Source organism: Drosophila subpulchrella, chromosome 2R (genome assembly GCF_014743375.2).
Source record: "Drosophila subpulchrella strain 33 F10 #4 breed RU33 chromosome 2R, RU_Dsub_v1.1 Primary Assembly, whole genome shotgun sequence".
In the NCBI taxonomy this organism is placed as follows: Eukaryota; Metazoa; Arthropoda; class Insecta; order Diptera; family Drosophilidae; genus Drosophila; species Drosophila subpulchrella.
This window is the reverse complement of record NC_050611.1, coordinates 17,051,518-17,078,574: the sequence shown is the minus strand read 5'-3', so window position 1 is coordinate 17,078,574 and position 27,057 is coordinate 17,051,518. Positions and strand designations below refer to the sequence as shown.

Here is a 27,057-nt window from a genome sequence, read left to right as displayed (position 1 = left end):
TGCCAATGAACCGGGTAGTAGATGATGATTCAATCGGAGCTTGTTAGATTGGATTTTGGAAAGAGTATAATCAATGTAAACCCACGTGAAGCGACCATGACTTTGATTGTAAATCAGCCCCCATCGGCTGGCCACTTCAACAGCTGCTTTCGGCCGAAACGAGCCCCCAAATAAAATATGGAGAGCGCTCTATTGATAAGTCTGTATCACTCTCGTTGTCAGCTGATTTGCCGCTGGAGATCTCGGGCGTCAGAAATAATAAAACCCGCTCCGGGGCAGAAGAAGAAACGGCAAAAGCCCAAGCGTTTTGCGTTCGCGCCGCATTTGAACTTCAAACGCGAGAAAAGTAGCACAGTGCGAACAGATACGCGGATGCGTGGCGATTAAACGGCGAAGCGTGGAAAACATGAAATTTTGATTATGTATTAGCATGGGCGCAAATGGCATACCCAAAACAATTCGATCTGAACGAAGCCGGTCGTGACAATGGAATATTCTGAATGAAAACAGCTCGCAACTCGGATAAACAGTCTTAAAATAAATATTTAAAAATACCTGAAAATTAGCATGGCAAGCAGAGTGTTTCAAAAATGTTCGGCGAAATGTTTTTGGCTGTTTTGCATGGTCGTCATAAGGTAAATTCCAAAGTGGACCACGCGGCGTATGTGTAATTTAGTGTAATGCCAGCAATGTGTGCCGCTGTTATCAGATGTTTACAACACTCGGCGATTTATTAATAAACCTACTAAATCCTATTCTGGGCCAGGCTATGCCATATGTGGGTTATAGTCCATGGTAAATCTTTTATAAGGCCCATGCAAAGTTACTTATCACCGCACCAAATTGAACTGATTGGGTTTTATGGTTAATATAAAAACTAGACAGGCCAAAGTCAACTGGAGTATTATAATATTCATTGGAACTATAAAACTAGTTTCCATATAATTGTTTGCAGTTCTTGAAAAAAAAATATGACTGTTTTATTTTCCTACTCTAAACCACAAGTTTAATATTCTGTTAGCACATGAGGCAATTAGGGCAATAAAGTTCTAAGGTGGCAACTTCCTCAACATTCAAAACAGGGGCTAAAGAAACCCGAAATTTTATTCCACCTTTATCGCTCACCCCAAGCAACGTATTGTCTTTAATTTAAAAATTCTTATCACACCGAAGGCTATAAAAAGGTTTTCCTAATCAAAGTGATATATGACAAGAAATTTCTGTCAGATCTGCTAAGCTTTTCTATTATATATTATTTACTTTTCCTTCCATATTTCTTCTTGTCATCTTTTTGATCGCATTTACTTTTTGCCACTTATCGGCAATTTCAATGAGAATCAAAAGTCAAATGATAGCCGCTTTTGTGACGTATTCATAAGTAGATTTATTGTGATGAACGTATTTCCAATCGTAGAAAATGAAAGAAAGGTAGATCAAATCGTATTAAATTTGTTGATACTTACTGTCACATTTCTTGAATTGAACAACTGACTAGAATTTATTTAGAGAACCTAGTGCAAGAGAATTTATTGCTCAACCGATTTGATTGTCTAAATGAAATAGCGTGCCAATTGTTTCGATGATCAAAAGTCAAATGAAAAATGTCTTGAGACATACTTTTCAATTAAAATTTGACATTACTTGTCGTCACGCATACGCCATGTTGTACGACTGGTAAACATTTTAACGAACCAAGTGAAACTTTCTGGGATAAAGACGAAAATTTGGTTTTCAGAAAATATTAAAAATAGATGTCTGGTCGTCTGTTTTTATGTACCTTTCGAATTTGCCAATGTTAATCAACGATAATTGACAGCCCGAGTCACTCGGAAAAAGAGTGTCGATTCTGGCAGCTAGGATTTTGGCTTTATCGAGCCCATAAGCTGAATACCAACCGAATTTAAATATTTGTCGCTACCAAAATGCTACCACTTCAAATCAAACAAAGCTGCTACCGAACTGTTATTACTCGTGGAATTTTGAGTAAATATTTTTGGGTGTTATTATATATCACTGTGTGTATTGTTGAGTTTAACGCCTTGAAGGCAGGTTGTTAATTGTCTGTTAGACCCACTTAGTACCCCCAGGAAAATACGCCGGAGTATATTAAATGATGATGTATGTATTTTCCATTTATTGTATTTTTGGCAGCGTCTTTGTGTTTATACGAAGATAAACTTGTTGATATATGTTTACCGGGAAATTTGTTTCGGAAATAAACTAATAGATATATTATCTAAAGTTTCCACTGACCTATCCCTACTTTGGGAATAACAATTCAGTGGATAAGGTACTTTTCAATGGCAAAAACGTGTCTTCGAAATTATTCCGGACTCCGCTGTCTGTCAACCTGTGATATAGCACCTCGAGATGTGCTAAATGAGCATCATGTGATATACTTTGGCTCTCCGTCTGCTAATATAACCGCCATATAGGCAGGGCAAACAAGATTTCCATACTACGCAGGTATACTTACTACCCGGAGTTGAGCTACCGTTCAGATTAGGTGATATATTTGCCCAAGTCGGTTGGCTAGAAGCAGTTTGCAGTGCCTAAAACCGATCCCATGAAATGCTACTTGGCTATTTTTAAAGGCTTGTAGTGAGAAAATAGAACATGTTCTTGGGAATTTCTCAACTCTTAAGTTGTGATACCAAAGTAAACTGGGCCAAGCTAATTTCCTCGATTTTTTTGGAGGCAGAAAAACAGAGTAAATTAAATAGTCAGTAACTGTATCTCGTATCTGTGTTTTACCCAAGCAATTAAGAGTTACCTGGCGTCTGCTTATCAAGTTGGCCCTAAACGAGAGTCGTATTGCGGCTAAATTATCACCAATTTGAGGGCTGTCTGGGCCAGAAATAGCATCATGAGATAGACAGTTATTTACTCGCCAATTATCTGTTACTTAGACTGAGCCATGGAGTCACGGATGAGAGCTATGAGACGACCACTGCGCTGGCCATCATCACCACCAAAATCATTCCCATGCCCGCTTTATCGAGCAGCTGCTTGGATTGGTCATCTGCTCCGGAGGCGGCGGGCGGAAACTGCTCGAGATTATCCCGGAATGGTACTCTGAAGTGCTATGGCGGAATGAACAACCTGGCGGCTCTTAAGTGAGTATTATTAGACCTCTGTTTACATGTGTTTTGTATTTAAAATACAAAAAGAGATCATTAAAATCTTAAACATGGAATGAAATCATTGGATATATAATGCTTCCTTTTTCCATAAACTCAGAATAAGAAAGCTTTGTAAAGATAAAATCACTTCATAAATCTTTTATAATACAAATAATGTTCCTTATTTTGATCCCTGACCATAATAACATAATCATTGGAAATGGGTAATTTCTTTTTACGCAAAATTCGGAACACGAAACATTTATAGAGATGAATTTGTTGTACAAGATCATTTTAAAATAAAAAATAAATTCTGTTTACCTAAAGTTTCCTTCCTAAAATATCATTTTGAACTTTAGTATGATGACTTATGATTATGATTTTTTTTAAATTTAATAATCTATAATTTCTAATCTAAAGGTACTCATTAGTTTTATTTTGACGATTAGAATATTGCACTATTCATAAGCCCTTAGTTTGCTTATCAGTTTAAATCTTAAGTTAACTGTACTTATATGAATAATTTAAATCAATAAACTTTTTTTCCCCATTACAGCCACTCAGGAAAGTTGAGCAGAGTGCAGCCAGCGCTGGATATGCTCCTCTGCGGCTGGCCAAAGGATGGTTTCAATCATCTGAGGGACCTCCAAAAGCTGCCCCGCCTGCGATCCCTGACCATTGAATACAGTGGCTTCACCGAGTTCAAGTTCGACTTCCCTGAAATGTCGGATTTGCAGACTATCAATATTTCCTGGACGAATCTCACTTACATATCATCCAGAACCTTTAAGCGAGTGCATCCCCTCAAGGTTTTGGACCTGCGATGGAACCAACTGATCCAACTAGATGGTCCTTTGTTGCTACCCCGCAATTTCGAGCAACTCTATCTGGCGGGGAATCCGTGGAACTGTACAAGGAACTTCAAGTGGATGCTTTTGCAGCCGGAGAAGGGAAGACTGGTGGTGGATCGAGATGAGCTTATATGCATGGATCGAAAGTATAAAGAGCGTCAGATGCTTCTGGTTATGCATTTTAAATTGGTGGGTATTATCTTTATCACCCTGATAACAGTCGTTTAACTTTTTGATTTCATTTTAGGAACTGAAGAAGCAGTGCCAATCCCACGAGGATCTGAGGAACTGCAGCTGCCTGATGCATCACATCTTGCCCAAGACTCACATTCCACTCTATACGGTAAACTGTTCCCATCTACAATTCCATCGCCTGCCTGCTTTTTTACCCGATAACACCACCACCCTCATCATCAATGATAATATGGTAAGATCTTGGGTTATAATAAGAATTGTAGGGTTATAAAAACATTTTTTTAAATATATAAAGAAATTGTAAATGTGATATACGTATCATGACTTTATCTAAGCCTTCCAAATTTTTTTAAAATTGGTTTTTATAGAGTAAGACGATTTTTGTTTTAAGATTGATAAATAGAAAAACAGAGTTTAAGAATAATACTTGTCTAAAATTAAGTCTTTCAAAATTATAAAAAATTAATATTAAGGATCCTGAAAGTCCCAGTAAGTTTTATATTAATTAATGTGTTCTATTTATAAATCCCTACCAGATCACTGACATAAACCCTCTCCGGGACAATCCCCACTACCGCCACGTGGTGGACATGCAGCTGGAGAACAACCAGATCTCCAACGTGGACAACCTGGAGGACACTTTTTGGCTGCAGAACTTCCGCCTGCTCAATCTGCGTGGCAACAATCTCCGCAAGCTGCACGTCTACGCCTTTGACAATGCCCTCGATGACAACGAGAACGCCAATCTATTACTGCTCAGTCGGAATCCCTGGCACTGCACCTGCAAATTTGGCAGCAGGATGCGTGAGCTGCTGACCAAGTACAAGGATCTCGTGCGGGATGCCTGGAACGTGAGCTGCACCTACCGCCTGGACGATGATCAGCTGCTGGCCAAAGTGCTCACCCTCAGTCGGCAGGAGATGTGCAATATCAGCGTGGAAAGTGACTCCCACATCCATCCCATCGATTGGCTGAATGGAGTCCTGGCCAGCCTTATTCTCTTCATCCTGGGCAAGCTTGCCTACGATTACTACTATTACAAGTATTATGGTCGAGTTCCTTGGATTGTGATGAAAATGCCTTAGTCCTAGCCTTAATCTTAAGTTAGGAGACTCCAACTCGAAAGTATTTCTCAGACATAGACAACGGTTTGTCTGTTTATTCTTGAAAATCTACAAAAACAATACCTGTCTTTGTTTCATATATGAATATTTATATATAAATAATGTCGTTTAGGTATTTATGTATCTTGTATTTATGTATATTTAAGCTAAGTCAACGCAAAACTCTCAAAATAGTTGTTTGCTTTCACACCAGTGCACTGTTTAAACTGTTTTGTATGGTTAAAAACATTCGTTCTCACGTTCCTTAATATTCGACGGGTTTTAGCATTTGACCTGTATTTAAAATTGGCACGAAGCGCTTTATATATTTGATACTGAGAAACAGCTACGATAAGTATTTGTTTTGCTTTTGGACAGAACGGAAATTGTGTGAACTTTAAGTTAGTTACAAATAATTCCACCTAAACGAATCTAACTTTGTATTATATTTACAATTAAAACCTCTCGATTTAATTTCTTTGGCTTACGAAATCAGTGCAAAATGTCGTATCTCTTCGGTCAAAGCAAATGCAAAATAATTAAAATAATTGTATAGGTTACAAGCTTATAAATTAAACAACAGTGCTGGACATTGTAAACAAAGCTTAAAACATTTTTGTACTTTACATCAATCAAGTGAAAGATAAAACAAGGCATAATAATAACTCGCTGGCTGAAAGCGGCACATTTAAAACTCTTCTTTTAGTTTCCTACGTGAGTCTCTTGAAATGTTGGTTAAAAAGGTCGGCAATGTTTCTTGTAAATTGTTTGTATAAAAGTCAAAGTTTAATTTAGATCGTTTAAAATTGAGTTCCCTTGGTTTGTGTTGTATATGATATGGAAACATTATCCTAACCACTATCGAGGACTCGCGTAGGAATCAGCCAGAGATCGCAAAGTAAATAACAGCGGATGGCATAAAGTTGGCTATTTTCCGGGGACTATCCTCCAGACTATCTGGTGTCCCCGTTAACATTTTCTGTTTTTGGCTAAGCATGCGAGTATTCAATATGTGTATAATATACGATCCATTGGACAGCCTAGAACAGCATGTAGGAATGATCACGTTCCAGTCGCGCCTTGGCGCGCATTTGTATATTGCCAATGGGATCCGAGGGCGGTGGTATGCCGTGGATCTGATGGGTTGGCTCCTTGTAGAAGAACTCGGTCCTTCCGTTCTTGTGGCCGTAATAAACGGAGTCGTGGGATCTGTAAAACGTGGTATTATTAATAAAATCTTTTGAAGGAATTATGTGTATAGCAAACTCACCTTAAGATCAAATCGGTAAGATGATGACCACTGGAATGTATTGAGTGCATGCTCTCCAAGATGTTAAGCTCTAGGGGATTCCATGGACCATTGCGCTGCAGCACATCCCACTTGGAGTCGACGCACATGAAGCTATAATCGCCGCCATCGCGGTTATCGCCCTCAACATTTACGTTAAGAGTTTGATTCAATTGAGATTCCATGTGCGGGAACTTGGCCACGCAGATGTCGAACTAAATTAAAGGAATATCAACAGTTATTAGCTGAATTTAAACAAGATTAAATAACAATTCACTCACCATCTTCTGCACCACCTGTTGCTGTCGACAGGTGCCCTCTTCCATGAGCAATAACAAGGTCATATTCTGCTGACCACATATGTAGAGTTCCGTGCGCTGTAAGCCATCGGGTTGAATGGGTCCCGGAGGTTGAGCAGGAATGGTGGGCATAACAGCCAAAGCATCGACTGCATCCTCGCATTTTAGGGAACTGCGTCGTGGGAAAACCTTGCTGCTTGTCAGGGGAGTTTGTATCTCAATGGGAGTGACTTCACTCAAGGCCAGTACCGATAGTTTGGCCATCAGGGGTGTTAGTGGTACCCCTCCAGCGCCACTGCGTCCAGATGCACGCTCTCCGAAGCTTGCTTCTCCTGCTGATTTCAATGGCAGCGTCATGGATCGCTTGTCCAGCGGCGTTTTGGCCGCGGAAACATTGAGATTTCGATCGGCGGAGGATCCCTCCGCTGCCTGCTGCCTCATGTGCTCGTCAAGCTTTTGGATCTCAGCATGGAATTCCTGGAACTCGGCCACCAGAGCTGCTAGCTCGGCATCCTCATGCGCCTGTTCGCTGGCCACACCCCACAACTTGCGATACTGATCGAGAAACTGCTGGAACAGGCTGCGCGAGATCTGCTGGCCATTAGTGTTAAATACCGGATAGGTGGGATCGCTTATGGTCCGCGAAGTAATCTTCTCGTCGTTCTCTATGAAATCCGGTGAGCCCGAGGAGGCATCGCCACCACCGCTTCCATTCTGATTCACATCGCTCTTAAAGCCATGCGTGAAGTTGTTCAGTTTCTTGGAAATGGCGCGAAGAGCATCCTGGAGATCTGCAGAGGATTTGCGCCGGGTCAGCTGCTTATTTGGATTACTTATGAAGTTCTGGAAGAACTTCTCAACATCCAGTTTCATAGAATTTCGACGCGATTGCGCCTTGCCATTGGAATTGTGTACATCCTCCTCTTTGCCCTCATCTTCGGGATTTGCGCAAATGGACATTACATTTGCCACCGGCAGGACCTTATTCTCGGTCATGGGCGTGTTGCAAACACTGGTACGTCCAATAAACTGCGGATAGGAGTCGGTTTCATCAAAATTAATGGATGCAATGCCAGACTCCGGGAGCTCCTTGCTCTGCATGGTCTTGATGCGCAACGGCAGGTGAGTAGGCCGCATGGATTTGGGTCTAGCTGGTGGCATTTCCACTCCGGCTCCCGGCTGCTCCAGCACATGCTCCTCCTCAGGAATGTGGGTGAAGATCAGTGACTTGTCCCGCTTTATCTTCCGCTTGGCATACTGAAATGGCATGCCGTTCTGGGAGAGCTGAGCCGTGCTCATCTGCAGATTCTGGGCGCGCTGTGCCTCGCCAACCAATTGACGGTACTGCATATGCTCCAGGTAAACCACCAGCATCTGGACGCCGTTGGGGATGTGGAACTCACGATCACCTGTAACCACCTGATCGGCAGCTGTGCGGATGTGCAGAGGGTCTGTGAGCACCAGGTGCTTGGTCACCATGTCGCTCAGCTGGGAGGCCACCACTCTGAAAAGTATGGTATACATAAGAGTTAAGTTCTTTAAGCACCAGTCAAACCAACTCACTTGTTGTGATAGAGTATGGCTCCACCTAGGACCCCCTTAGTTTGCTGGCAACACTGCAGAGTTTGAATAGCCTCCAGGAATATATGGCTGGCCGTCTGAAAGGAGATTTATATTTATTTAGTCTCTGATTTACTTAACTCTAACAACTCACCTTCGGCATTCGCAACCTGGGCACATTCTGAAATGTATTTCCATTCCGCTGCAGCATGGGCAGATATGTCTCGAAGATGTGGTATAGCTTCTCGCTGAGATTCCGGCGGTTCAGGGCGGGCGGTGCAGCATACTGAGCATACAGAGTCTGCACATCACGGTGGAAGAATTTGAGCAAGGAACTCAGCAAATCGGCGCGATGTTCCAACAATTGATCACCAATATTCCGATCGGTGCCAATGGCCTTATAAATAAATCAGAAAAAAAATATGATCGGTTATTAATATTATAATATTGAATTTAAGTAATTATCTTACCAGGATAAAACGACCAAACTCCTTGAGCACAAATTTGCCATTCTGCAGGGCCAGGATGCGCGGATTAAAGAAGCAATCCTTGAGGAAATACGAAGTGCCCATTAGTTGTCCACACAGAGCCACCTTCTGGGAGTCGGAGACCCAGCTGGGATGGAAATATAGAACCGCCGATATGGGATCATCCGCCTCGTCAATCAGACACTCTGTGTCGTAGACAAAAACTATCATCGTCTCCCTGTAAAATAAGATAGATAAGGGATAAGTGAGTTTAATAATATAGTTAAAAAATAAAAGGGTTAAAAGGGTTTGAACACTGATGCACTATGAACAGTACAAAGTGAACAGTATAGCTTTTTGTTTGTAAAATTGAGCGGAATTTCAAACCTTATTCTATCTATGATATAACTAGTGCACAAACAAAACCGGTATGGATAGGCACTTAAAAGATTCAAATCAATCTTTGTTGCATAAACAGGTATTGTTCCCATTTAATTGTTGTTTACAGTATTTAAGAAAATTGTGTGATTATAAGAGAGTTGAAATATTACAAAGTTTAGAACTTAAAGAACCTTTCGGTCAGGATCATCGTCTTTTGCTTCTGCTGCACCTTCTTCCATCGCTTGTGACTGGTTTTACGCCAATCCCGAAACATTGTCCCAGAAGGGTCAGCAATCTAGATAACTGGGGAGCTTCCAATTTTAGTAATGCATCGCTGGCTCCTTATCACAATTAACAACCGCCGATTCTGATAAGTCAACAAGCCAATACCGCCGCACAATGCCAACTGTCTGATTCTGATGTGGCCCAGCTGCCTGATACGACATACAAAATACGACATACGTTGGGTGATACGAGAGCGTGATCAAAATTCCGCTCACGAACAGGTGAGAAGTGAGGTGAAAGCTCCAGAGTACTTCGTATTTCGCTTTTTTTTTTATCACTGCGGTTGAGCGGGTGTTCGAGTGCCATACTCTCAAATAATGTATGCAGTCGAACTGGCGACCACCTCAATGCCAAGGTATTGATTCCAGTTCTAGTGGGTAACGAAGTCCACAGAAAAAGTATCATGGGTTGTATTCAACTGTACAGTTTGAGAGGCTTTGAGTAGCGAGATTAACTTTAATGCACCAAAATTACAAATGTATTATGCTCAATATGTTAAAAATCTATGATGATATGATAGTCAAAACACTCGACTATAACGTTCCCTCTTGTTTTTTTGTAGTAAATAAGAAATAAGTTTGTTTTAACAGCTGTTGACCTTTTATATTATTATTATAATAACAATGATAATTATAAGCTCAACAAATAGATCTAAGCATATTTTGACAGGCTGGATCGAAATATAAAAACAAAGACCCTGTTCTTATAACGATATATTATGCAATATCTATTGTATTTGATAATTATACTTCGGACTCTAACATTTCACAGTTTTATTTTAAATGTTCTTTATCCGGCAGCAGTTTTTAGCACAGAGGGTGGTAGATGCTGAACCTGGATTTGAATTTCAGACAGGCTATACTTGGCCACATAACCGTTGGGTCCGGCCTCATAGGTGACCAGGAGATACTTGGATCCTGGAAATGGCTGTCCATACGTGCCCCTAACTTGAAGTGTCCCTGGAGCAACCTCTTCAACGGTCTCCTCCCGCGCCGATCCATCTACATCGATCCTACGAGATGGCAGTCACTATATAGTATTCACCGATTACGATTCGCAATTTACCTTAGGTAATAACTATTATCGGATGGAACTATAATAACTCCATTGTCGTTTATAGAAGGCACGAGTCGAGTAACAGAAGCTGTGGGTGCCGAAGTTACCAGACTCAGACACAAAGCCAAAATCACCTATAGTATATATTTTTAAACGACTTAAAATGCAAACTTCGGAGAGGAACTTACGGAGCTAAACAGCATTTCCAACATGATGATCTTTTGGTGGTTGGCTAGCGACTAAAACCATGCTGCAGCTAACAAACAGAATCAAAACACTAATAACCTAATACAAGTCTAAAACTGGAATCGTTAATTAACACTTTAAAAGCGGTAGTATATGGTATTGAATGTTATGTTGTTATATAAAAAATGCATACAACAAATGGATAGCATTTTTAAAACTGCTTAGTCAGGACTCTTAAAAATCATAAGTGTTGAGAACTATGCTGAAAACTTGTTTCAACAGTCATAAAGTGTAAACAAGTAATCATTTTTATAGATTAAATGCTTTTAGCCACCCAGATTGATTTTGTATATGTAAATTGACCGAGTTTTGGTTGAATGTTTTGTTTTTCTGACTTTCCACGGTTCTTAAAACTTTTTTATAAAAGGCTATGCTCAAAGCTGTTAAGATTTACAGGCATATCGGTTTCGTACTATAAATCAAATTGATTTAAGACCAAGTGGTAATAAAGACACCATTTTTAGCATACTCTAAGTTTTATTTTAATTAAAAGTATTTTTGTAATTGTTTTTCCTTGGAGGATGGTCACAAAAAGTAATAATTTGTATAAGTTCCGTAATACTGGCATTCTCATAAATGTATTATTCTATCTAAAGTACATATAATACTTAAACCTAACCAGCTGCGGTTTTCAAGGCAGTAGGACTGAGGAAAAGCGGTGTCTGTGGAGGGGGCGTTGGTGGACCCTTGCCGTAACTGTATTTAGCAATGTATCCATTTGGACCAGCCTCGTAGGTGAGAACCAAATTGGCACCCTGATCCTCAAAGGGCTGATTGATCACTCCGGTAACTTGCAGGTTTCCGGCTTCATTCTGTTTCACCGATTCCTGGCGAATAGTGCCACCCGGATGTTCGATTCTAAGGAAAGAAACTTACTAAATGAAGGCCCGTCGTTTGGAGAATTCGAATGACTCTACCTGAGAAAGTATTCTTGGTCGAGGGGCTCCAGTTGGAAGCCATTTGTGCGGATTTGCGGAACAATAGTTGGAGAATTTTGAGGTACGGCGTTTGCCAAACTAATGATGAGAATCGCCAAGAGCTAAATTATATTATAATCAATATTTTTTGCTTAATTCCAATTTGCAAATATTCACAACTCACCGCGCACAATCGGCGAGACATGATGACCTGTCTATGGTTGAACGAAAACTATCTGAACCTCCGTCCGCTTGGTCATGTTTGAGCCCAAAACGAAGGCTGGTATAGTTAAGTAGCAAACAAGTTTTGATTTTTACGTTGAAGATACAAAAAAATCACACTTCTGACTCACGGGAAACACTTCAGTCCACCTACTAAATCGACATGTATTTATTTTGCAAATGATGGCAAAATTCCCATCCTATAAGGCAATTGAGCAGGGAGCACAATAAAATCAACACATCTATCAAAAACCAGTTGGTAGCCTTCCAAATGACAATTAACTTGCTTCAAATTAATTTACATCATGCCCACTGCACTCCCGCCAAAAAAGCATAATCATGGATTGACAATTAAATTTAACACCTGGCCGTTCAACATTTCTATAGGGAATTCCAAAGTCCATCAAACCGTTGCTACGTGAGATTCTTACACTTTAGACTACGTTTTTAAATGACTAATAGGTTTTTGACCCTACAACATTTATCATATGAAGAAATTTTATTTAAGTGAGGTTCAAGTTTACTAAACGGTAAAAAATGTTCTACTAAAATTAAACTTGGCATTGTTTATAGCAACTTTGTTTAAAACATAATAAACTGTGCAAAAATATATGTTTTCCTTGCGAAATAATTAAACATAAAAATGCCTTTAAAAGTAGCTAAAAGAGAAAAAATGGAAATTTTTTCAGTATTTAGGAAAATGTCATCAACAAATCAAATAAAACTTGCTATGGTTCCACTGTGTTATGAAAATATGGCCATATATTTATTAAAATACACAAAAAAATACGAGATTATTAAGATTTTTGTCGGTCCTGATTTACCGGATATGCCCATATATTATTTTCAGAAGTGCTAAATTAAATTGAACGTCACCTATTGTACTAGGGAAAAAACCAATGATGAAATCGAATAATAAATGAATATTCTGTATATATAAAGATTATTAAATAATTAAAATAAAATTCAATAGATATCTGTGGAAATACATCTTTTGGAAAACACAAAAAATTACGGCTCTTATCAATCTGATGATTTTGTTTTTGGTTTTTAATATTGCAATTTGGCAACCAAACTTTCAAATATTAACCTTATCTATAAACAATATATTCTGAAATAATATAAAATACATATGAGGAGTCAAAAGTTCTGATCATATACACACATGTGATAAGATGCCTATAAAAGACGGAATCTTAGGCTCGACATTTCAGTATCCTCTTCAAGCTGATCTTGCTCGCATTCATTCCCTGTTTATAAAATAACAAGAAATGTTTAAGGAGGCATTCGTACTGTTCCTACTTCTGATTGTTGGGGATCGTATTGGATCTCTGACAGGGACACCGACTCCTGTGAGTCAGAATCAACAGGAGAACACCCGAGCGGAACAGGACCAGATGGCAAGCGTGCAGCTTCTGCAGGGAGCTAATCGAGGCATATATACTGACTGTTTTGGGGACCCAAGAAACCCATTCTATAACTTAAAGTTTCAATAATCTAATATTTACAGAATTTTCTGTTTATTAAATAAAACAATGTTGAGGGAGCCATTCGTTCCGGTCTTGGTTCTGATTTTTGGGAATTGTGTTGGATATTTGACAGCTACACCGACTCCTGAGAGACAATTGGCACAGAACCAGATAGGAACCCAGCTGACTGATCTGCAGGAAGCTGTTAAAAACATCTCGAAAAACTTGAACGAGCAACTTTCTCGAAGAGAAAAGGTTCAAGCAGTCGAGGAAAGTCAATAAGCATACATCCAGAATGTCATTACCACCATCAAGACTTTACTAAAACCAAAGATAGTTTACAAAATATTAAGTGTTAAACAGCGAAATTAAGGAAAATAGTTTGAAAAATATTAAATTTTAAACTATTTTACACTATTCTTTAAATGGTAGGATACGTAAAAAAAAACGCAAAAAGTTTACACATTTTAAATCGTAAGTTTATAAGTAACATTTAATTTTAAAATTCGAAATATGGAATTAAGATTTTAGAGACTAATAATAAGAAACTAATATAACGCCAAAAATTCATGCATTTTAAATCGTAAATTTATAAGTAACATTTATATCTAAAATTCGAAATATTGAATTAAGTTTATAGAGACCAATAATAACGCAAAAAGTTCATAGATTTTAAATCGTAAATTTATAAGTAACATTTATGTAAATCTAAAATTCGAAATATTGAATTAAGTTTTTAGAGACTAATAATAACGCAAAAAGTATATATTTTAAATCGTAAATTTATAAGTAACATTTATGTAAGTCTAAAATTCGAAATATTGAATTAAGTTTTTAGAGACTAATAATAACGCAAAAAGTTCACATATTTTAAATCGTAAATTTATAAGTATTATTTAAATTTAAAATTCGAAATATTGAATTAAGTTTTTATAGACATTCAATTTCCTTTTCGATATTTTAACGTTTAGAGTACCGTTATCTTTAAGGGGATTTCCAAAGAATATTGCTTTGGAAATATCTTTTTTTTAACACTCACTAACCAGAGAAATCAAATTCGAATTGCCATTTTACCGGTTTGGAAATCATATGAACTTTGACATTTACCAATTTCACCGCTCGAAATCGATACTTATCTCTGGCCTCTTCTTCTTCTCACTTTCTGTGTATGCGAATGCAAATTGAGTGGGCGAGGGGGTGGCGGTGGGTGGCTGCAGGGGGGGCGGAGGCTGCAGCTCAAAACAAACACAAAAATACCCCCACATACACAGCGCGCCGCCCACACACACATACACACACACCCACACAAACGATTTGAAGTTTTTGCACTGTGTATGAAATCTTATCAATTGCACTTACTTTGTGGCCATCGTGTATTGCACTTTAAACCTCTTCTGCTCGGATGATTATTGCACTTTATTTCTGCTTCATTTTATTCATATTAGTTTTTATTTTGTGTTTTTCCTCGCAGCGAAACGAACGGCGCTGCCATACCTCGGAGGTACTAAAAAACACCACCGGAATATCAAGGGTATTCTTTGATACTAAATGGCAATTTGGTATATTTTTCGGTTGGGTATATTTGATGAGGCCCCCCAGGGTCACTTTAAAAATGGCCGTCGATCAGTGAAGTTGTATACACTTTTTTCGTGTTCCGTGTTTTTCGCTTAATTTGATCGTTTATTTAAATGTTTTTATGAATTTTGGTGAGTTAAAAGGACGATCGCAAGTGTGCTTAAAACAAATGCGTAAACCAGGACCGAAATGTGCAAAGTTCAAGTGCCTAAAACAAACGTTTTACAAAGGCAACCCCCGCATAGCGTCTCTCGCCTCCAGGCAACAACAACACACCCAAAGAGACGCACTGGAAGCATAAAAAGCAACAAACAGGTTTTCATTGTGTACAGACGTGTGTTACTACTTCCCTCTCCCTCTGGCGCTCTTTAATTTATGCGCATGCAGCAGCGGCAGCAACAGCAACAACATATATACAAACCAACATAAGAAACAAGTAATACAAGAAAATAAATCATCGAGTGCGAGTGTGTGAGTGTGTCTGTGTGTGTGTAAACAGCAGCCAAAGTGGTAAAGTAAGCGAGTCGAAAGAGAAGCGGATAATAAGTGGTAAAAGAAGAAAAAGAAAAAGAAGCTGAAGCAAAAGAGTTAGCCAGCTTAGAAGTGACGCGTAGCTACAGGTGAATATATCGAATCGGACTTGTTTTCCACGAGCGAGGCGAGGCAAACTGTAAAGTGAGAAACGGGTTTGCTGCCCAAAAAACGAGGAAAAAGAACCCAATCGATTAGCAGCTTAATCAATTTACCACTGAGCTGTAACGGTAAACGCCAAATGGAAGTTGCATTTGCATTTGCATACATACATATGTACATATGGTTTTCCAGCGCGCGTGTTCCCAATTTCCAAAGTGCGTTTTCCCCCCGCCCTTCCCCTTCAAGTGGCCAAACTGGAACGCGTCCCACTTAACCCCACTGCGGTGCAAGCTGTCCAATTTAACCCCTGCAAACAACTCCCACATTTGTGAGCTCAGTGTTTTTTGTGAATGAAAAACTGAAAAACTGAAAGACTGAAAAACTTGTCGCGCCATAATAACGCCTCTCTAATAGATTCAGCTGAATCATCTAAATATAGTAAACTGGTTCATCTACATGAATCACCAAACATCGGAAGTCCGGTGATAATTCCATATCCTACAGACCATGTCTGTTCTGCTTTTTCCTCTTTTTGGTTTGATAAGTGGGAAAAAGTGAAAAATAAGAAAAACAGAACAGAGCAATGAACTGCTGCCGATAGCGGTTAAACAAAAGAAAGCAGACTACAGAATTGATTGTTATTCATTAAGAAACATATGCATATTGTCATTACATCAGAGCAGAGTCCAAGCTTCATTAAATCTGGCAGCCAGTCAGGCTCCAAAAGGCAACATCCACTACAAGACACTCGAATCCACCTGTTGCGACTCGGTTCCACTTAATGAAAACGCCCACGGACCCAAACGGGTTCTACAGTGAGGTTTCTTGAAGTTCAACCTTTAAAACAAGCAAATGCTATTTATAATATGGTATGTTCCATAGCTCCTCATTAATCATCAATCCTATAAATCTTTAAACATATCAAAACTATTTACAAAACAAATACAATTACCATCCTTTAACTCCAAATCTTGAAAATTAAATGTAAAAAACTTCGATTTCCCATTTATTTTCTCCTAAAATCACTAATATAATTTCCTCCTTTCATGAGAAAATATTCAGAAAAAGTTTTCCCATGTCTCGACAAGAAATCCTTTAAATTATAAAACTTTTACACCATAAGAAGCAAAATAATTGGAATACGATGATCATATGTATCTTGATCATAAGTTTAAGTGAGGACAATGCTAGCTATATTCCTCATATATCCTCATTAATCATCAATCCTAAAAATCTTTAAACATATCACAACTATTTATAAATCAAATACAATTACCATCCTTTAACTCCAAATCTTTAAAAAAAATTGTAGAAAACATCGAATTCCCATTTCTTCTCTCCTTAAAACACTATAATATAATTTCCTTCTTTCATGACAAAATATTCAGAAAAAGTTTTCCCAGGTCTCGACAAGAAATCCTTTAAATTATAAAACTTTCACACCATAAGAAGCAAATAATTGGAATATGATGATCATATATATCTTGATCATAAGTTTAAGTGAGGGAAATTGTGTAGTTATTGGTATTTTAGTAAATGACCACTCAATTGGTCTTCAATATGGTCCGGATTTCAATATGTGATTTAAAATGATGTAATAACCTTTCCGTTTTGCTCTTTACTTTTTATGAAAGGCATTTTCATGTCATATTAAGGGGTCCCACTGTTTCTCACATGTTTTCCGCCGTGGGCAGTTGATTGTACGCGGTGTATATCTAATAACTACACGCTAAAATCAATTTTGTATTGATCACGTCTGTTGTAAAAAACACAGCCAGTTTTTAGTTGTTTATTCTTTCACCCGAAATGAAACGTATCTCGATTTAACACGTTCTTGTCGGGCTTCCCACACGCAGGTCCAAAAAAAAAAGAAGAAAAGATGAGGTAGAAAAGGGAACTAGCGGCAACAAGTGTCAAACGTGACATACTTTACAACCTTATCTTGATGAGGCTGTTATCTCGCCACTCTTTTCCAGACCCCTGCTTATCGGTTTGGGAGGAGGTCTGGTTTTTAGTACCACCCAACTATTTCGAAAATAGTGGCACACATTCGTAACTTGATCTCGAATTTGAGCTCATTAATTGAACGCCAGACGGTCAGTTTTTCTGGGCATAATAATTGTATCTGTATTTCTATGGGCTGCCATAAGCGGAACGGACTTCCTGGCATTGAACCCGAGTGTGTGGCTTTTGAAATATGAGAACCCGACCACTAAAAAAAAATGAAAACTTACGAAAACGCCGGTTCTATTATCGCCAACTCGAAACGCAAATACCCTTGAAAGCGATATTAAAATGTTGCAAAAGAGGGGAAACTATATATTATTTTGGCAGAAGAAATTACATTCCCTACCTTAAAGACCTTTCCATCTAACCTAACGAGAACTCAGTTTCCTAGATCTAGGGCACCTAAAAAAAGGTGTTAATTAGCTGTCTTTATACCTAGATGACTGATTATTTCTGTCAGAGTTTCCACTAGTACACCTTAAAGTAGAATCCAACGGTCAGTACCATTCGCTGATTTCTCCGCTTAGTAAGCCGCAAAACAGAGTGATAAATTGTGCCGCTCAAGAGGGTATTCAAATGTAATTTATAATATTTATCATGCACTTTTATGGCATTTCTCATACGTGTTCTTGAGGCCAACCCCCATAATTTGAGGGCATTAAAGCGGCCAAGAGATGGGCCACAGGTCACTTGACCTGTGACTTAAAAACTCTGTCGGCTGAGCCGTGAAAAAACCTTCGCTTAGGAAAATGAAAGACGAAAAGCGATGCGATGCGATACGATACTATACCATACTATACTATACGATGCGATACCCACCACCACGAATCATCATTCGAATTCATTGAGCGAAACACAACAAGTAGTTGTAGCCACCGACCTTCAATTGGCCAATAAAGCAATTTATCGGAGTTCCCCGCCGAACCGATCCGTCGGTAGGTAAAAGTTGTCCATGTGTAACCCACCGACTTTTTGGGTGCGTGAGAAACTATAACATTCGAGTGTTCGTCTTGAGAAAAAAAAAACCAAAAATGAAAACATGAAAACCTGAAAACCCGCATGGAAATTACGTGTGTGTGTGAATGAGGAAAACACACCTTCACCTATGTACCTATACCTATGCTCGAATGTCCGGTGTTCGCCGCGGGGAAAGATAGTGGGAAAAATAAAAGTCAGTTATAGACCGTCAGCGGCACGTCCTGAAAATCGTAGCTCAACGCTGATTAGGAGGGAAATTGGCGGAAAATACCGCACGTGATTCCCAACAAAGGCAGGAAAACCAGGCTGTGGGCATGAGTCATGCTCGAAAAACATGACATGTCCAGGACGAGGAATATTGGATTGGATTGGGTTGGATGGGGTATATATACAGTGAGACTTCCCTTGATATGATATCTCATATGATATCATATTTGTCCTTTCTTCTGTGAAAGCTTTTATATTTAGCTTGTGCAGAAGATATCATCTTAGCATCAGCATCCTAAGTTGTTTAAATAATGTTTCCCATCTAATTTCTTTATGAGTAAGGTATTAAAACTTATAAAAAGCTATAAAGCAATATAAATACCGGTTTTTTCTGAACATTTGTGTACCTTAAAAACAATTGTTTACCATTCGAAAAATGTTTGCATTTAAGCAAAAAAAAATTTTAAAGCAATCTGTCTAAATAAAAAACAAAAAGGTTTGGTGTTCGTGCTCACACAGATTTTTTTTGATGTTTTATTCTTTGCTGTTGCTCGTAGTTTTCTATAATTCTTGGTTATTCATTCAAAATTTACTGACCCTAGCTGGAAAATATACTGAGTCAATACCAATACTTCTTAAGATTTAACCATAATATAATTATCTATTTGATGCGTAAGTTTTTCGGTTATTTTTGGAAATCAATATATAATGATACCGGAAATGCATCATACTTTGAAAGAAGTAATTGCTGAGCAATTTTATTATCACAAGAAAAAATATTTTGGAAAACATATGTTTTTTATGGTGATTTAAAAATCCAGTTCCAATATTTTAGATTAGAAAACTCAAATGACTTCTTCATAAAAAAGTATGTTGTGCTAAAACTTTCTTAAAAAATAACTTAATTTCAAAATATATTATCAAAAATTCAGGGGAGTTTAATGCTTAACACAAGATAACCTAAATAACTACTATAACATTTTCATAAGAAATAATATGTTATGTTAAAAATCCTTAAAACTCATAAAATTTTAACACCCTATTTGGGGAGTTTTAAAATTCAAGGGAGTTCAATGTTCGAGACGGAGAAGTTAAGTGTCCATAAAGATAAGACGATAAGAACTTTTACCCCTCGGTTTTCGACGAACCATAGAGGGTTTTACCTAGGGAGGTTCTGCTGTAGGAAAACACAGGCAGACAAAGAGGGATATATCGAAAGAGGGAGAGGGAGGCGGTAGTAGAGTAAGTGCTGCTCAAACCTCTCAGCAGTTGCTCTCAAAGCGTGGGCGGTTGTTTTACGTTGTTTGCTTTTCGCATTTCATGCTCATTTCGGTCTTCAGTGCTCATTGAGTCTAGCCCACGTTCAGTTCGGTTCGGTTCGCTGCTCAAACTCGAAACACAAACGAAATCCAAAACAATAAACACCCCGAAAAAAAAGATACAACTAAGCCGGAAAGAAACTGGCGAAAAGAAAGTGTGCAGAATTCACAAGTAGCAGTTATATAAGTGGATTTAATTATCTGATTCGGTAATAAAAGCAGATGATACAAGACAAAAGGGAAAAACCAATGATAAACAAACAAATTGATGGCGGTCATAAACAAATTTATATGCGTTTCAAATACGTGATTTTATTTTTGCCAACTTACATATTTTGTTGATTTGGATTATTTAAAAGTTTACTGACTATGATGCGGTCCGAAAATAATATACCAAGCGCCATGGCGGCTCACAAAAAAATTCTAATAATTTTCTAACACACTTTCCGAAACCCGTTTGCCATTGCAGGTTTTCGCGTTTTCCTTTTGGCCGCCAGCTAATTGCATTAAAATAAAACCAACAAGTTGTTTGGCTGGGTGAAAATTATTGTGTCGTTGCCGCTGACACTTGAATACTTATAGCCCAGATGCTGAAGCAGCAGCAGCAGTAGCAGTAGCGACAATAACAAACAACACCCCAGTAATCAGCACAACTATCGGCGACAATGGCAGACATTGGACATCAGAATGCGAGGCGTCAGTGATTAAAACCAGTCGGAGAGGCCAGCCATCACCAGCCCCATTGGCACCATCAGCGAGAAGGAAAAAAAAACAGATCCGAAACCCGCTGAATCATCGGAACTGGGAGGAGTGGAGTACTAGAGGCCCAACTGCTAGACACCAAGATGTGCGGCTCTAATAGCAAACCTTCAACGACGATGGCAATCAGTATCTTGCAAGCGATATGTATAATCTATATCACCTCCATCGGTCTGAGGAGCGTGGCAGGTTGGATGCCTGATGTGCGACCCGATTTGCAAACGAGTATGTGCCAATCCCAATACCAAACCTAAACCCAAATTCCCTCCTCCCTCTAACTATTTGTTTATTTGTGTCATTTGTTTGGTTTTTGCCTCTGTTTTATTGCTTTTTTATGCTCTTATTGTTGCTGGTTTATCATTGACAAGAGCTAAGCTTCTGCTAGCTCTGATTTTCCAAGCTGCTTATCAGGCGGAATTTTCGCCAAGCCAGCAGCAAATTAGCATTTCCTCTCAAGCAAGTTAAACAGAAAAAAATTATGCTTGAGACAACAAAGAAATTGTGCAAAATCTCAAGACACGAGTTCTCTTACAAGTTATATAACAAAAACCATGAATAACATTGAATTTTTCTTACTTTATTTGCAGAACAAGACAAAGTCTTGGCCCATTTTATTGGCAACTCAACGGACTATTTCAAGATTTTGGACCACAATGACGAAAACATTTTAGTTGGTGCCAAGTAAGTGTATTTTCCCTTTTATATTTACGATCCATTCCGATACCTTTGATTTCTGGCAAACAATACAAAGTTCCTCGTACCTGTTCACAAATAAACTTGGCACGAACACGTTTAAATATTTATAAAAACACAATAATATAGCGTTCGATTCGCGGAATAATTAACGCGCCATTCGTATTACTCTCCGCTTTATTAGCTGTTTGGTTCGATATTCGTTTTTCATTAGTGGCAAGTGCAAATCTAGCATTTCTCATTGCCTTTCCTGGAAGTAGAAGTGATTTGGCATTGACCAGATACAGAAACCGGGGTCTGGAATCAGTAGTACCCATATAATTATCAACCCCATGAGTCAATAAGTCGGTTCGAACATTTTATCACGTTTGCCCTAAAGTCTGGCTGACTTTTATGGATAGAAAAAAAAATATATTTTTAAGTAAAATGCATAATTCGATAGGCTCTTATGAATATACATTTATTGTAATCACTACACACACGATGTGAGAACTTTTCAACCTACCATTTGACTGACTAATGGTCAGTTATCGGCGATCTGAAATGGACCGACAAATGGAAACCAGCTTTCGATCTATCATATTTTCCAGCGCCCCAGACTTGCTGGTGCCATAAACAACATAACATAGCAACAAATTAGCAGCCACAATAATTAGCCACTTAAAGCACAGAATTATACAATTGTATACGAGTTCTAATTATTTGCACAAAGGCAACCTTGGGATATGATTGTCGGCGGGGCGTAGAAACAGCTGCGGCCAAAATAATAGCAATGTGGTCTTGAAAAGTCGCTAATGAAAAATAAAAGAAATAATAAAGCACCTGGTTTTGCGCTAATGAAAAACATTTTGTTTATTAATTGTAAAGTCTGTTTATGAATCGTAATGTTTACTCAAAGCGTTTCTTGCTAGCCTTCATTTACATAATTATATATTTGCCTATAATAGACGGAATTTTTTTGCCACTTATTTAATTTTAATGTATGTTTCAAAAGCCTATATAAAAATAAATACCATAAGTTAGCTCATATTTGAATTATATGTTAAGACTAGTTTGTTATGCCAGATAAAGTGACCATGAACATAAATGATTGGAAAAATTAAATTTTATTAGAACATTGTCACAGGTTGAATGTTTTATTCAAATAAAACTTAACTTCATATTGAGAAACTATTTGTTTTCGAATCAGAAGTTAACTTGACTTTGAGAAATCGGAACTAAGTAAATTAATCAAAGGTATCATTAATGTTGGCTTACTTACAAAAACATTTAACGATGTTTTCAACATGCAGTTAAAATACATGTTATCCTTCTAATAAAAAATTCATTTTTCTATACATAACTATTATTTTAACCTCTACTGTATCGGCAAACATTGTGTGTTCCTGGCACGAAGCTCTCAGGTCGTGGCATTTTTTGTCGTTTATTTTTGGTCCCCGCACTTGGCTGGCTTCCATTCCACATTCTGGGCAGGCACACGCCATCGGCGAATTAATTCCCGCATTTGCTAATTCAATTGTTCTCCATCTCGGTTCGCAGGGACGTCATCTACAATGTGAGCCTAAATGGCCTGAAGGAGATTGCGCGTCTGGAGTGGCACAGCACGGATGCGGACCGGGAGTTGTGTGCCCTGAAAGGCAAGCTCGAGTGGGACTGCCACAACTACCTGCGCGTCTATGCATTGCGCTCCAATGGCGAGGTGCTCCTCTGTGGCACCAATTCGTATAAGCCGCGCTGTCGTCATTATAGGCCGGTGGAAATGTCATCGGAGGAGATCGCCTCCGCTGGCCACGCCCACGTCATGCGCTACGAAGTCAGCCGCGATGTGGAGGCCCAGGGTCTGTGCCCTTACAGTCCCGCCCACAATAGCACCTACGCCTTTGCCGATGGCCAGTTGTACAGCGCCACCGTGGCGGACTTTTCGGGTGGAGATCCCCTTATCTACAGGGAGAACCTGCGCACCGAACAGTATGATCTCAAGCAACTGAACCAGCCGGACTTTGTGGGCGCCATCGAGAGAAACGGCTACGTGCTGTTCTTCTTCCGCGAACTGTCCATGGAGTTCATGAACTTTGGCAAGGCCGTCTATTCGCGGGTCGCCAGGGTGTGCAAGAACGACCGGGGAGGACCTTATAATCACGGCAAGAGCTGGACCTCCTTCCTGAAGGCCCGCCTCAACTGCTCGGTGCCTGGGGAGTTTCCTTTCTACTTTGATGAAATCCGTAAGTTGATTTAAGATTTAAGAATAAATTAAATTAACATTCTAATCTGTATGATTACTCTTATCCTTACAGAGGCCATTAGTCCCATTGTGGAGAGCGGTTCCAAGTCACTGGTTTATGCCGTCTTTACCACCTCTGTGAATGCCATTCCGGGATCGGCAGTCTGTGCCTTCAACGTTGACGATATACTGGCCTCCTTTGATGGAGAATTCAAGTCGCAGAAAGACTCACAATCCCACTGGCTTCCAGTGGAGCGTGAGCAGGTGCCAAAGCCACGCCCAGGACCGTGCGTGGAGGACTCAAGAACGCTGAGCAGCATTGCAGTCAACTTCATTAAGACGCATCCGCTAATGGAGGACTCTGTGCCGGCAGTGCATGGACGTCCAATGTTAACCAAGGTGAACTTGCACCATAGACTTACTGCCATTGCAGTGCATCCGCAGGTGAAGTCCCTAAGCGGTGCTTACTACGATGTGGTATACAGTGGAACGGATGATGGAAAGGTTACCAAGTTTATTAATATACTGACCACGCATCCGAACTCAACGGTGGATCGCCTCAAGACGGTGGTCATATCGGAGATGCAGGTTCTGCCACTGGGAACGCCAGTTAGGGAGTTGGTCATCTCCACTTCGAAGAACTCGCTGGTGGTGGTCAGTGATGGCAGCCTGGTCAGCGTACCCCTGCATCACTGCACCCACATTGTGGACTGCCTGGGCTGCCTGAGTCTTCAGGATCCCATCTGCGCCTGGGACTTGCAGACACACGAGTGCAAAAACCTGGCTACCAGTCAGCACAAGTTCGGAACGAAGACCTATCTGCAGAGCCTGAACAGTACCAAGAAATCAGCGGCCCTCCTGTGTCCCCATGTTCCACGTGATGGGCCAGGTGCAGAGACGATGAGCGTTGTTACCATTCCTCCACCGCCGTCGGAGGACCAGAAACTTCTGTACTCCAATGTGGGTGCCTCGCAAGGTGATCAGCCGAGCTTTGAACAGCAGCCAACTGGTGGAGATGACTTCGGACTGAATAAGATCACACTTACGTCAATGGATCCCGACGATATGCCCAGTTTGAACGGTTAGTACTGCTAATAGTACATCTGTGAATATAGAAATTCTAATGCTTTTGCCCAACAGATCCCCAGAAATCCACAGCAAGTGTAGATGAAATCAACCGGGCTTCGGCTCCCAGCTACGTTTTTCTAGCAATTATCGTTTCCATCACCTTTGTGGTGGGCGGAAGTGCGGGAGTATTCTGTGTCAAGGCTTGGAGTCGCATGATGGAGGGGCAAATGGATGACAGTCACCGCAATCATTTCGGGAAGCCAATGTAAGTTGATATTGTTGCAGATTTCTTGAAACAATACTAATAAACTTTTCCCCACAGACAATTCAAACATCAAAATACCGGCAAAGATATCAATCTATTAATGGGCTCCAATGCCTACACCACAACACAGAAAACACCTAACCTGGATCTGGAAAAGGATCGCAGTCATGAGTGCAAAAACTCAACGGAACATTTGGAAAAAGAGTTGCCCTGCAAGACGTCAACGCTAACGAAAGTGAAACGCACTTACATCTAGTGGGCTTGCGACGGCAGCCAATTGCAAAATTAGTCGAATTTCTAAACTCTAAAACATATTTTCGTTGTTTATGTTGCTGTTAGTTATAGTAAACCCCCACCCATCCCGCGAATGAAGTAGCCGACAGTTTCAGATGCGTTTGAAACGCGTCTGAAGGATAGAACGCAGAAGCTGTTGCATCTTTTTTTACTTAGCATGTAACTGTAATTTAATTTGATGTAAAATTTGTATTAAGTTTAGTTTGTTTGGCAAAATTTAGTTAAATTTATTGACAACATAGTGTGCGGGCTGCTAAAGCCTGGGCAAACTGAAGCGCACTCCGCATTCCCCTGACGTCGACTTTTGCTGTCCAAAATTGAAGTGCCTGCCCTCGGCTAAGCAGCCCGAATGTGTCGCCCCCCCTTATGAGTACTATAAATGTATAATCTTTAAGTGCAAATATTAGAGCTGTATAAATGTACCCACATATCATACATACCGAAATCGAACCCGAATATCCCAGACCCAATACCCCGATTATTTCTCGAAATTCAATCGAATATTCTACAAGTATTTTGTTAGACTGAATGATTAATTTTTCTATATGAGTTTGTTTGTGGAGAACTAACAGAATGCGACATAGACTTTAAAGCTCTATGCTTTGTGGCTAACAAAAGCATAAATATTGTATCTAACATAAGCTCAATAAGGAATTGAACATAGAATGTAATTAAGAGTACGAACTAGGCTAAGGAACGAACAAAACTTATATGAGGCTGTTTGATAAGAACTGACTCGGCAGCCCTCACATCATCATGATGCAAAAACGCACAAGAAAGTTGGAATAAATATAATTCTGCAACAACAGCAAGCCTTATGAATAGTATAAAATCTAGGCCTTAACTTGTAAGCTTTGCATGGAAAATAATGAGCTTGGCAAAGGAAGCAAATCAGCATTTTAATAATTTTATGTTAACATTTAAGCTGTTGTCCGTCCCACTGAAAAATATGCATAAAATACAATGTACAATGGCAACTTTAATTAGAAACGTGTAAAATGCAATTTTCATCGTAATTAATATATTTTTATACGCATGTCTAAGCCTAATGTCAAGATCTAATCATAAGAACGTCTTGAAAACAAAAGAGAAAAATCCCAAAAAAAAATACACAAAAAATATTTTTAAATTCTACAAAAAAAGTAACATAATGATAAAATTCTCATATTGTGATAGATTTTATTGAAATTTTATAAGGACGTAATGATATGCCTTTTGGTTGAAAAACAATGATATATGACGAGAGAGTCTGATTGCATGCATGATAATATTGTGTAGGAAAGGGTCTTCCCTGTGGAGGTCCATAAACCAGAGAACCCATTAAGGTGTTTAGTTTTTATTACCGTGTATGTCTTGTATTGTGTATATTGTTGTATACCTCCCATGAGCAATCTAAAATCTAATAAAGTCGTAATTTTTTCATAACGAAAGTGTGGTTTTAATGGTTTGGTTTCGGGGGATATCAATTAATTTAATATTTTGTTAAAGAGATGATTAAAAAGATGTTTAAAAATTGCTTGTGTCTTTTTAATGGTTAAAGAATTCTGCAAATTGTGTGATTTGTTGAGAGAAACTTT

The 27,057-nt window shown here is 39.1% G+C and overlaps 5 protein-coding genes across 8 annotated transcripts; 2 read left to right on the top strand and 3 right to left on the bottom strand.

The window, feature by feature from the left end:
* Positions 1-32: 32 nt before the first annotated feature.
* On the top strand, positions 33-5,874 carry LOC119552199 (protein singed wings 2). Its single transcript, XM_037862057.1, has 5 exons — positions 33-635; positions 2,910-3,116; positions 3,679-4,162; positions 4,221-4,400; positions 4,705-5,874. Exons 1-5 carry the CDS (start codon positions 568-570, stop codon positions 5,251-5,253), a joined length of 1,488 nt encoding a protein of 495 aa, XP_037717985.1. The 5' UTR covers positions 33-567; the 3' UTR covers positions 5,254-5,874.
* Positions 5,400-20,599, bottom strand: LOC119552196. 3 transcript variants are annotated; one of them, XM_037862050.1, is made up of 7 exons: positions 20,511-20,599; positions 8,889-9,123; positions 8,573-8,815; positions 8,422-8,516; positions 6,841-8,362; positions 6,542-6,774; positions 5,400-6,480 (listed from the first exon to the last, which is right to left on the bottom strand). In XM_037862050.1, exons 1-7 carry the CDS (start codon positions 20,582-20,584, stop codon positions 6,312-6,314), a joined length of 2,571 nt encoding a protein of 856 aa, XP_037717978.1. In that variant the 5' UTR covers positions 20,585-20,599; the 3' UTR covers positions 5,400-6,311. The 3 variants fall into 3 exon arrangements, with proteins under 3 accessions (XP_037717978.1, XP_037717980.1, XP_037717977.1); XM_037862052.1 differs by lacking the exon at positions 20,511-20,599 and adding an exon at positions 14,821-14,960; XM_037862049.1 differs by lacking the exon at positions 20,511-20,599 and adding an exon at positions 9,458-9,650.
* On the bottom strand, positions 10,255-10,881 carry LOC119552203. The gene is made up of 3 exons (XM_037862060.1): positions 10,796-10,881; positions 10,617-10,741; positions 10,255-10,563 (listed from the first exon to the last, which is right to left on the bottom strand). The coding sequence occupies exons 1-3, from the start codon at positions 10,817-10,819 to the stop codon at positions 10,341-10,343; spliced, it is 372 nt and encodes a 123-aa protein (XP_037717988.1). The 5' UTR covers positions 10,820-10,881; the 3' UTR covers positions 10,255-10,340.
* On the bottom strand, positions 11,372-12,122 carry LOC119552201. Its single transcript, XM_037862059.1, has 3 exons — positions 11,955-12,122; positions 11,771-11,892; positions 11,372-11,711 (listed from the first exon to the last, which is right to left on the bottom strand). Exons 1-3 carry the CDS (start codon positions 11,973-11,975, stop codon positions 11,468-11,470), a joined length of 387 nt encoding a protein of 128 aa, XP_037717987.1. The 5' UTR covers positions 11,976-12,122; the 3' UTR covers positions 11,372-11,467.
* LOC119552198 (semaphorin-1A) lies at positions 15,075-26,286 on the top strand. Of its 2 annotated transcripts, none has more exons than XM_037862055.1 (7): positions 15,075-15,167; positions 20,650-21,164; positions 21,527-21,620; positions 23,172-23,854; positions 23,927-24,934; positions 24,994-25,186; positions 25,244-25,442. In XM_037862055.1, the coding sequence occupies exons 2-7, from the start codon at positions 21,026-21,028 to the stop codon at positions 25,440-25,442; spliced, it is 2,316 nt and encodes a 771-aa protein (XP_037717983.1). In that variant the 5' UTR covers positions 15,075-15,167; positions 20,650-21,025. The 2 variants fall into 2 exon arrangements, with proteins under 2 accessions (XP_037717983.1, XP_037717984.1); XM_037862056.1 differs by lacking the exon at positions 15,075-15,167 and adding an exon at positions 20,202-20,389 and having other exon boundaries at positions 25,244-26,286.
* Positions 26,287-27,057: the final 771 nt, after the last annotated feature.

Bases quoted from the DNA above. Each gene is read 5' to 3' on its own strand.
- LOC119552199 (XM_037862057.1), top strand. From the start codon at position 568: ATGGCAAGCAGAGTGTTTCAAAAATGTTCGGCGAAATGTTTTTGGCTG. The intron at 4,163-4,220 runs GTGGGTATTATC...ATTTCATTTTAG, and splicing joins TGGTTATGCATTTTAAATTG to GAACTGAAGAAGCAGTGCCA. The intron at 4,401-4,704 runs GTAAGATCTTGG...AATCCCTACCAG, and splicing joins TCATCATCAATGATAATATG to ATCACTGACATAAACCCTCT.
- LOC119552196 (XM_037862049.1), bottom strand. From the start codon at position 9,540: ATGTTTCGGGATTGGCGTAAAACCAGTCACAAGCGATGGAAGAAGGTG. The intron at 8,363-8,421 runs GTGAGTTGGTTT...CATACTTTTCAG, and splicing joins GCCATACTCTATCACAACAA to AGTGGTGGCCTCCCAGCTGA. The intron at 6,775-6,840 runs GTGAGTGAATTG...CCTTTAATTTAG, and splicing joins AACAGGTGGTGCAGAAGATG to TTCGACATCTGCGTGGCCAA.
- LOC119552203 (XM_037862060.1), bottom strand. From the start codon at position 10,819: ATGTTGGAAATGCTGTTTAGCTCC. The intron at 10,742-10,795 runs GTAAGTTCCTCT...TATATACTATAG, and splicing joins TGGAAATGCTGTTTAGCTCC to GTGATTTTGGCTTTGTGTCT. The intron at 10,564-10,616 runs GTAAATTGCGAA...GCCATCTCGTAG, and splicing joins GATAATAGTTATTACCTAAG to GATCGATGTAGATGGATCGG.
- LOC119552201 (XM_037862059.1), bottom strand. From the start codon at position 11,975: ATGTCTCGCCGATTGTGCGCG. The intron at 11,893-11,954 runs GTGAGTTGTGAA...AATATAATTTAG, and splicing joins TGTCTCGCCGATTGTGCGCG to CTCTTGGCGATTCTCATCAT. The intron at 11,712-11,770 runs GTAGAGTCATTC...TTCTTTCCTTAG, and splicing joins GACCAAGAATACTTTCTCAG to AATCGAACATCCGGGTGGCA.
- LOC119552198 (XM_037862056.1), top strand. From the start codon at position 21,026: ATGTGCGGCTCTAATAGCAAACCTTCAACGACGATGGCAATCAGTATC. The intron at 21,621-23,171 runs GTAAGTGTATTT...CTCGGTTCGCAG, and splicing joins AACATTTTAGTTGGTGCCAA to GGACGTCATCTACAATGTGA. The intron at 24,935-24,993 runs GTTAGTACTGCT...TTTGCCCAACAG, and splicing joins CGATATGCCCAGTTTGAACG to ATCCCCAGAAATCCACAGCA.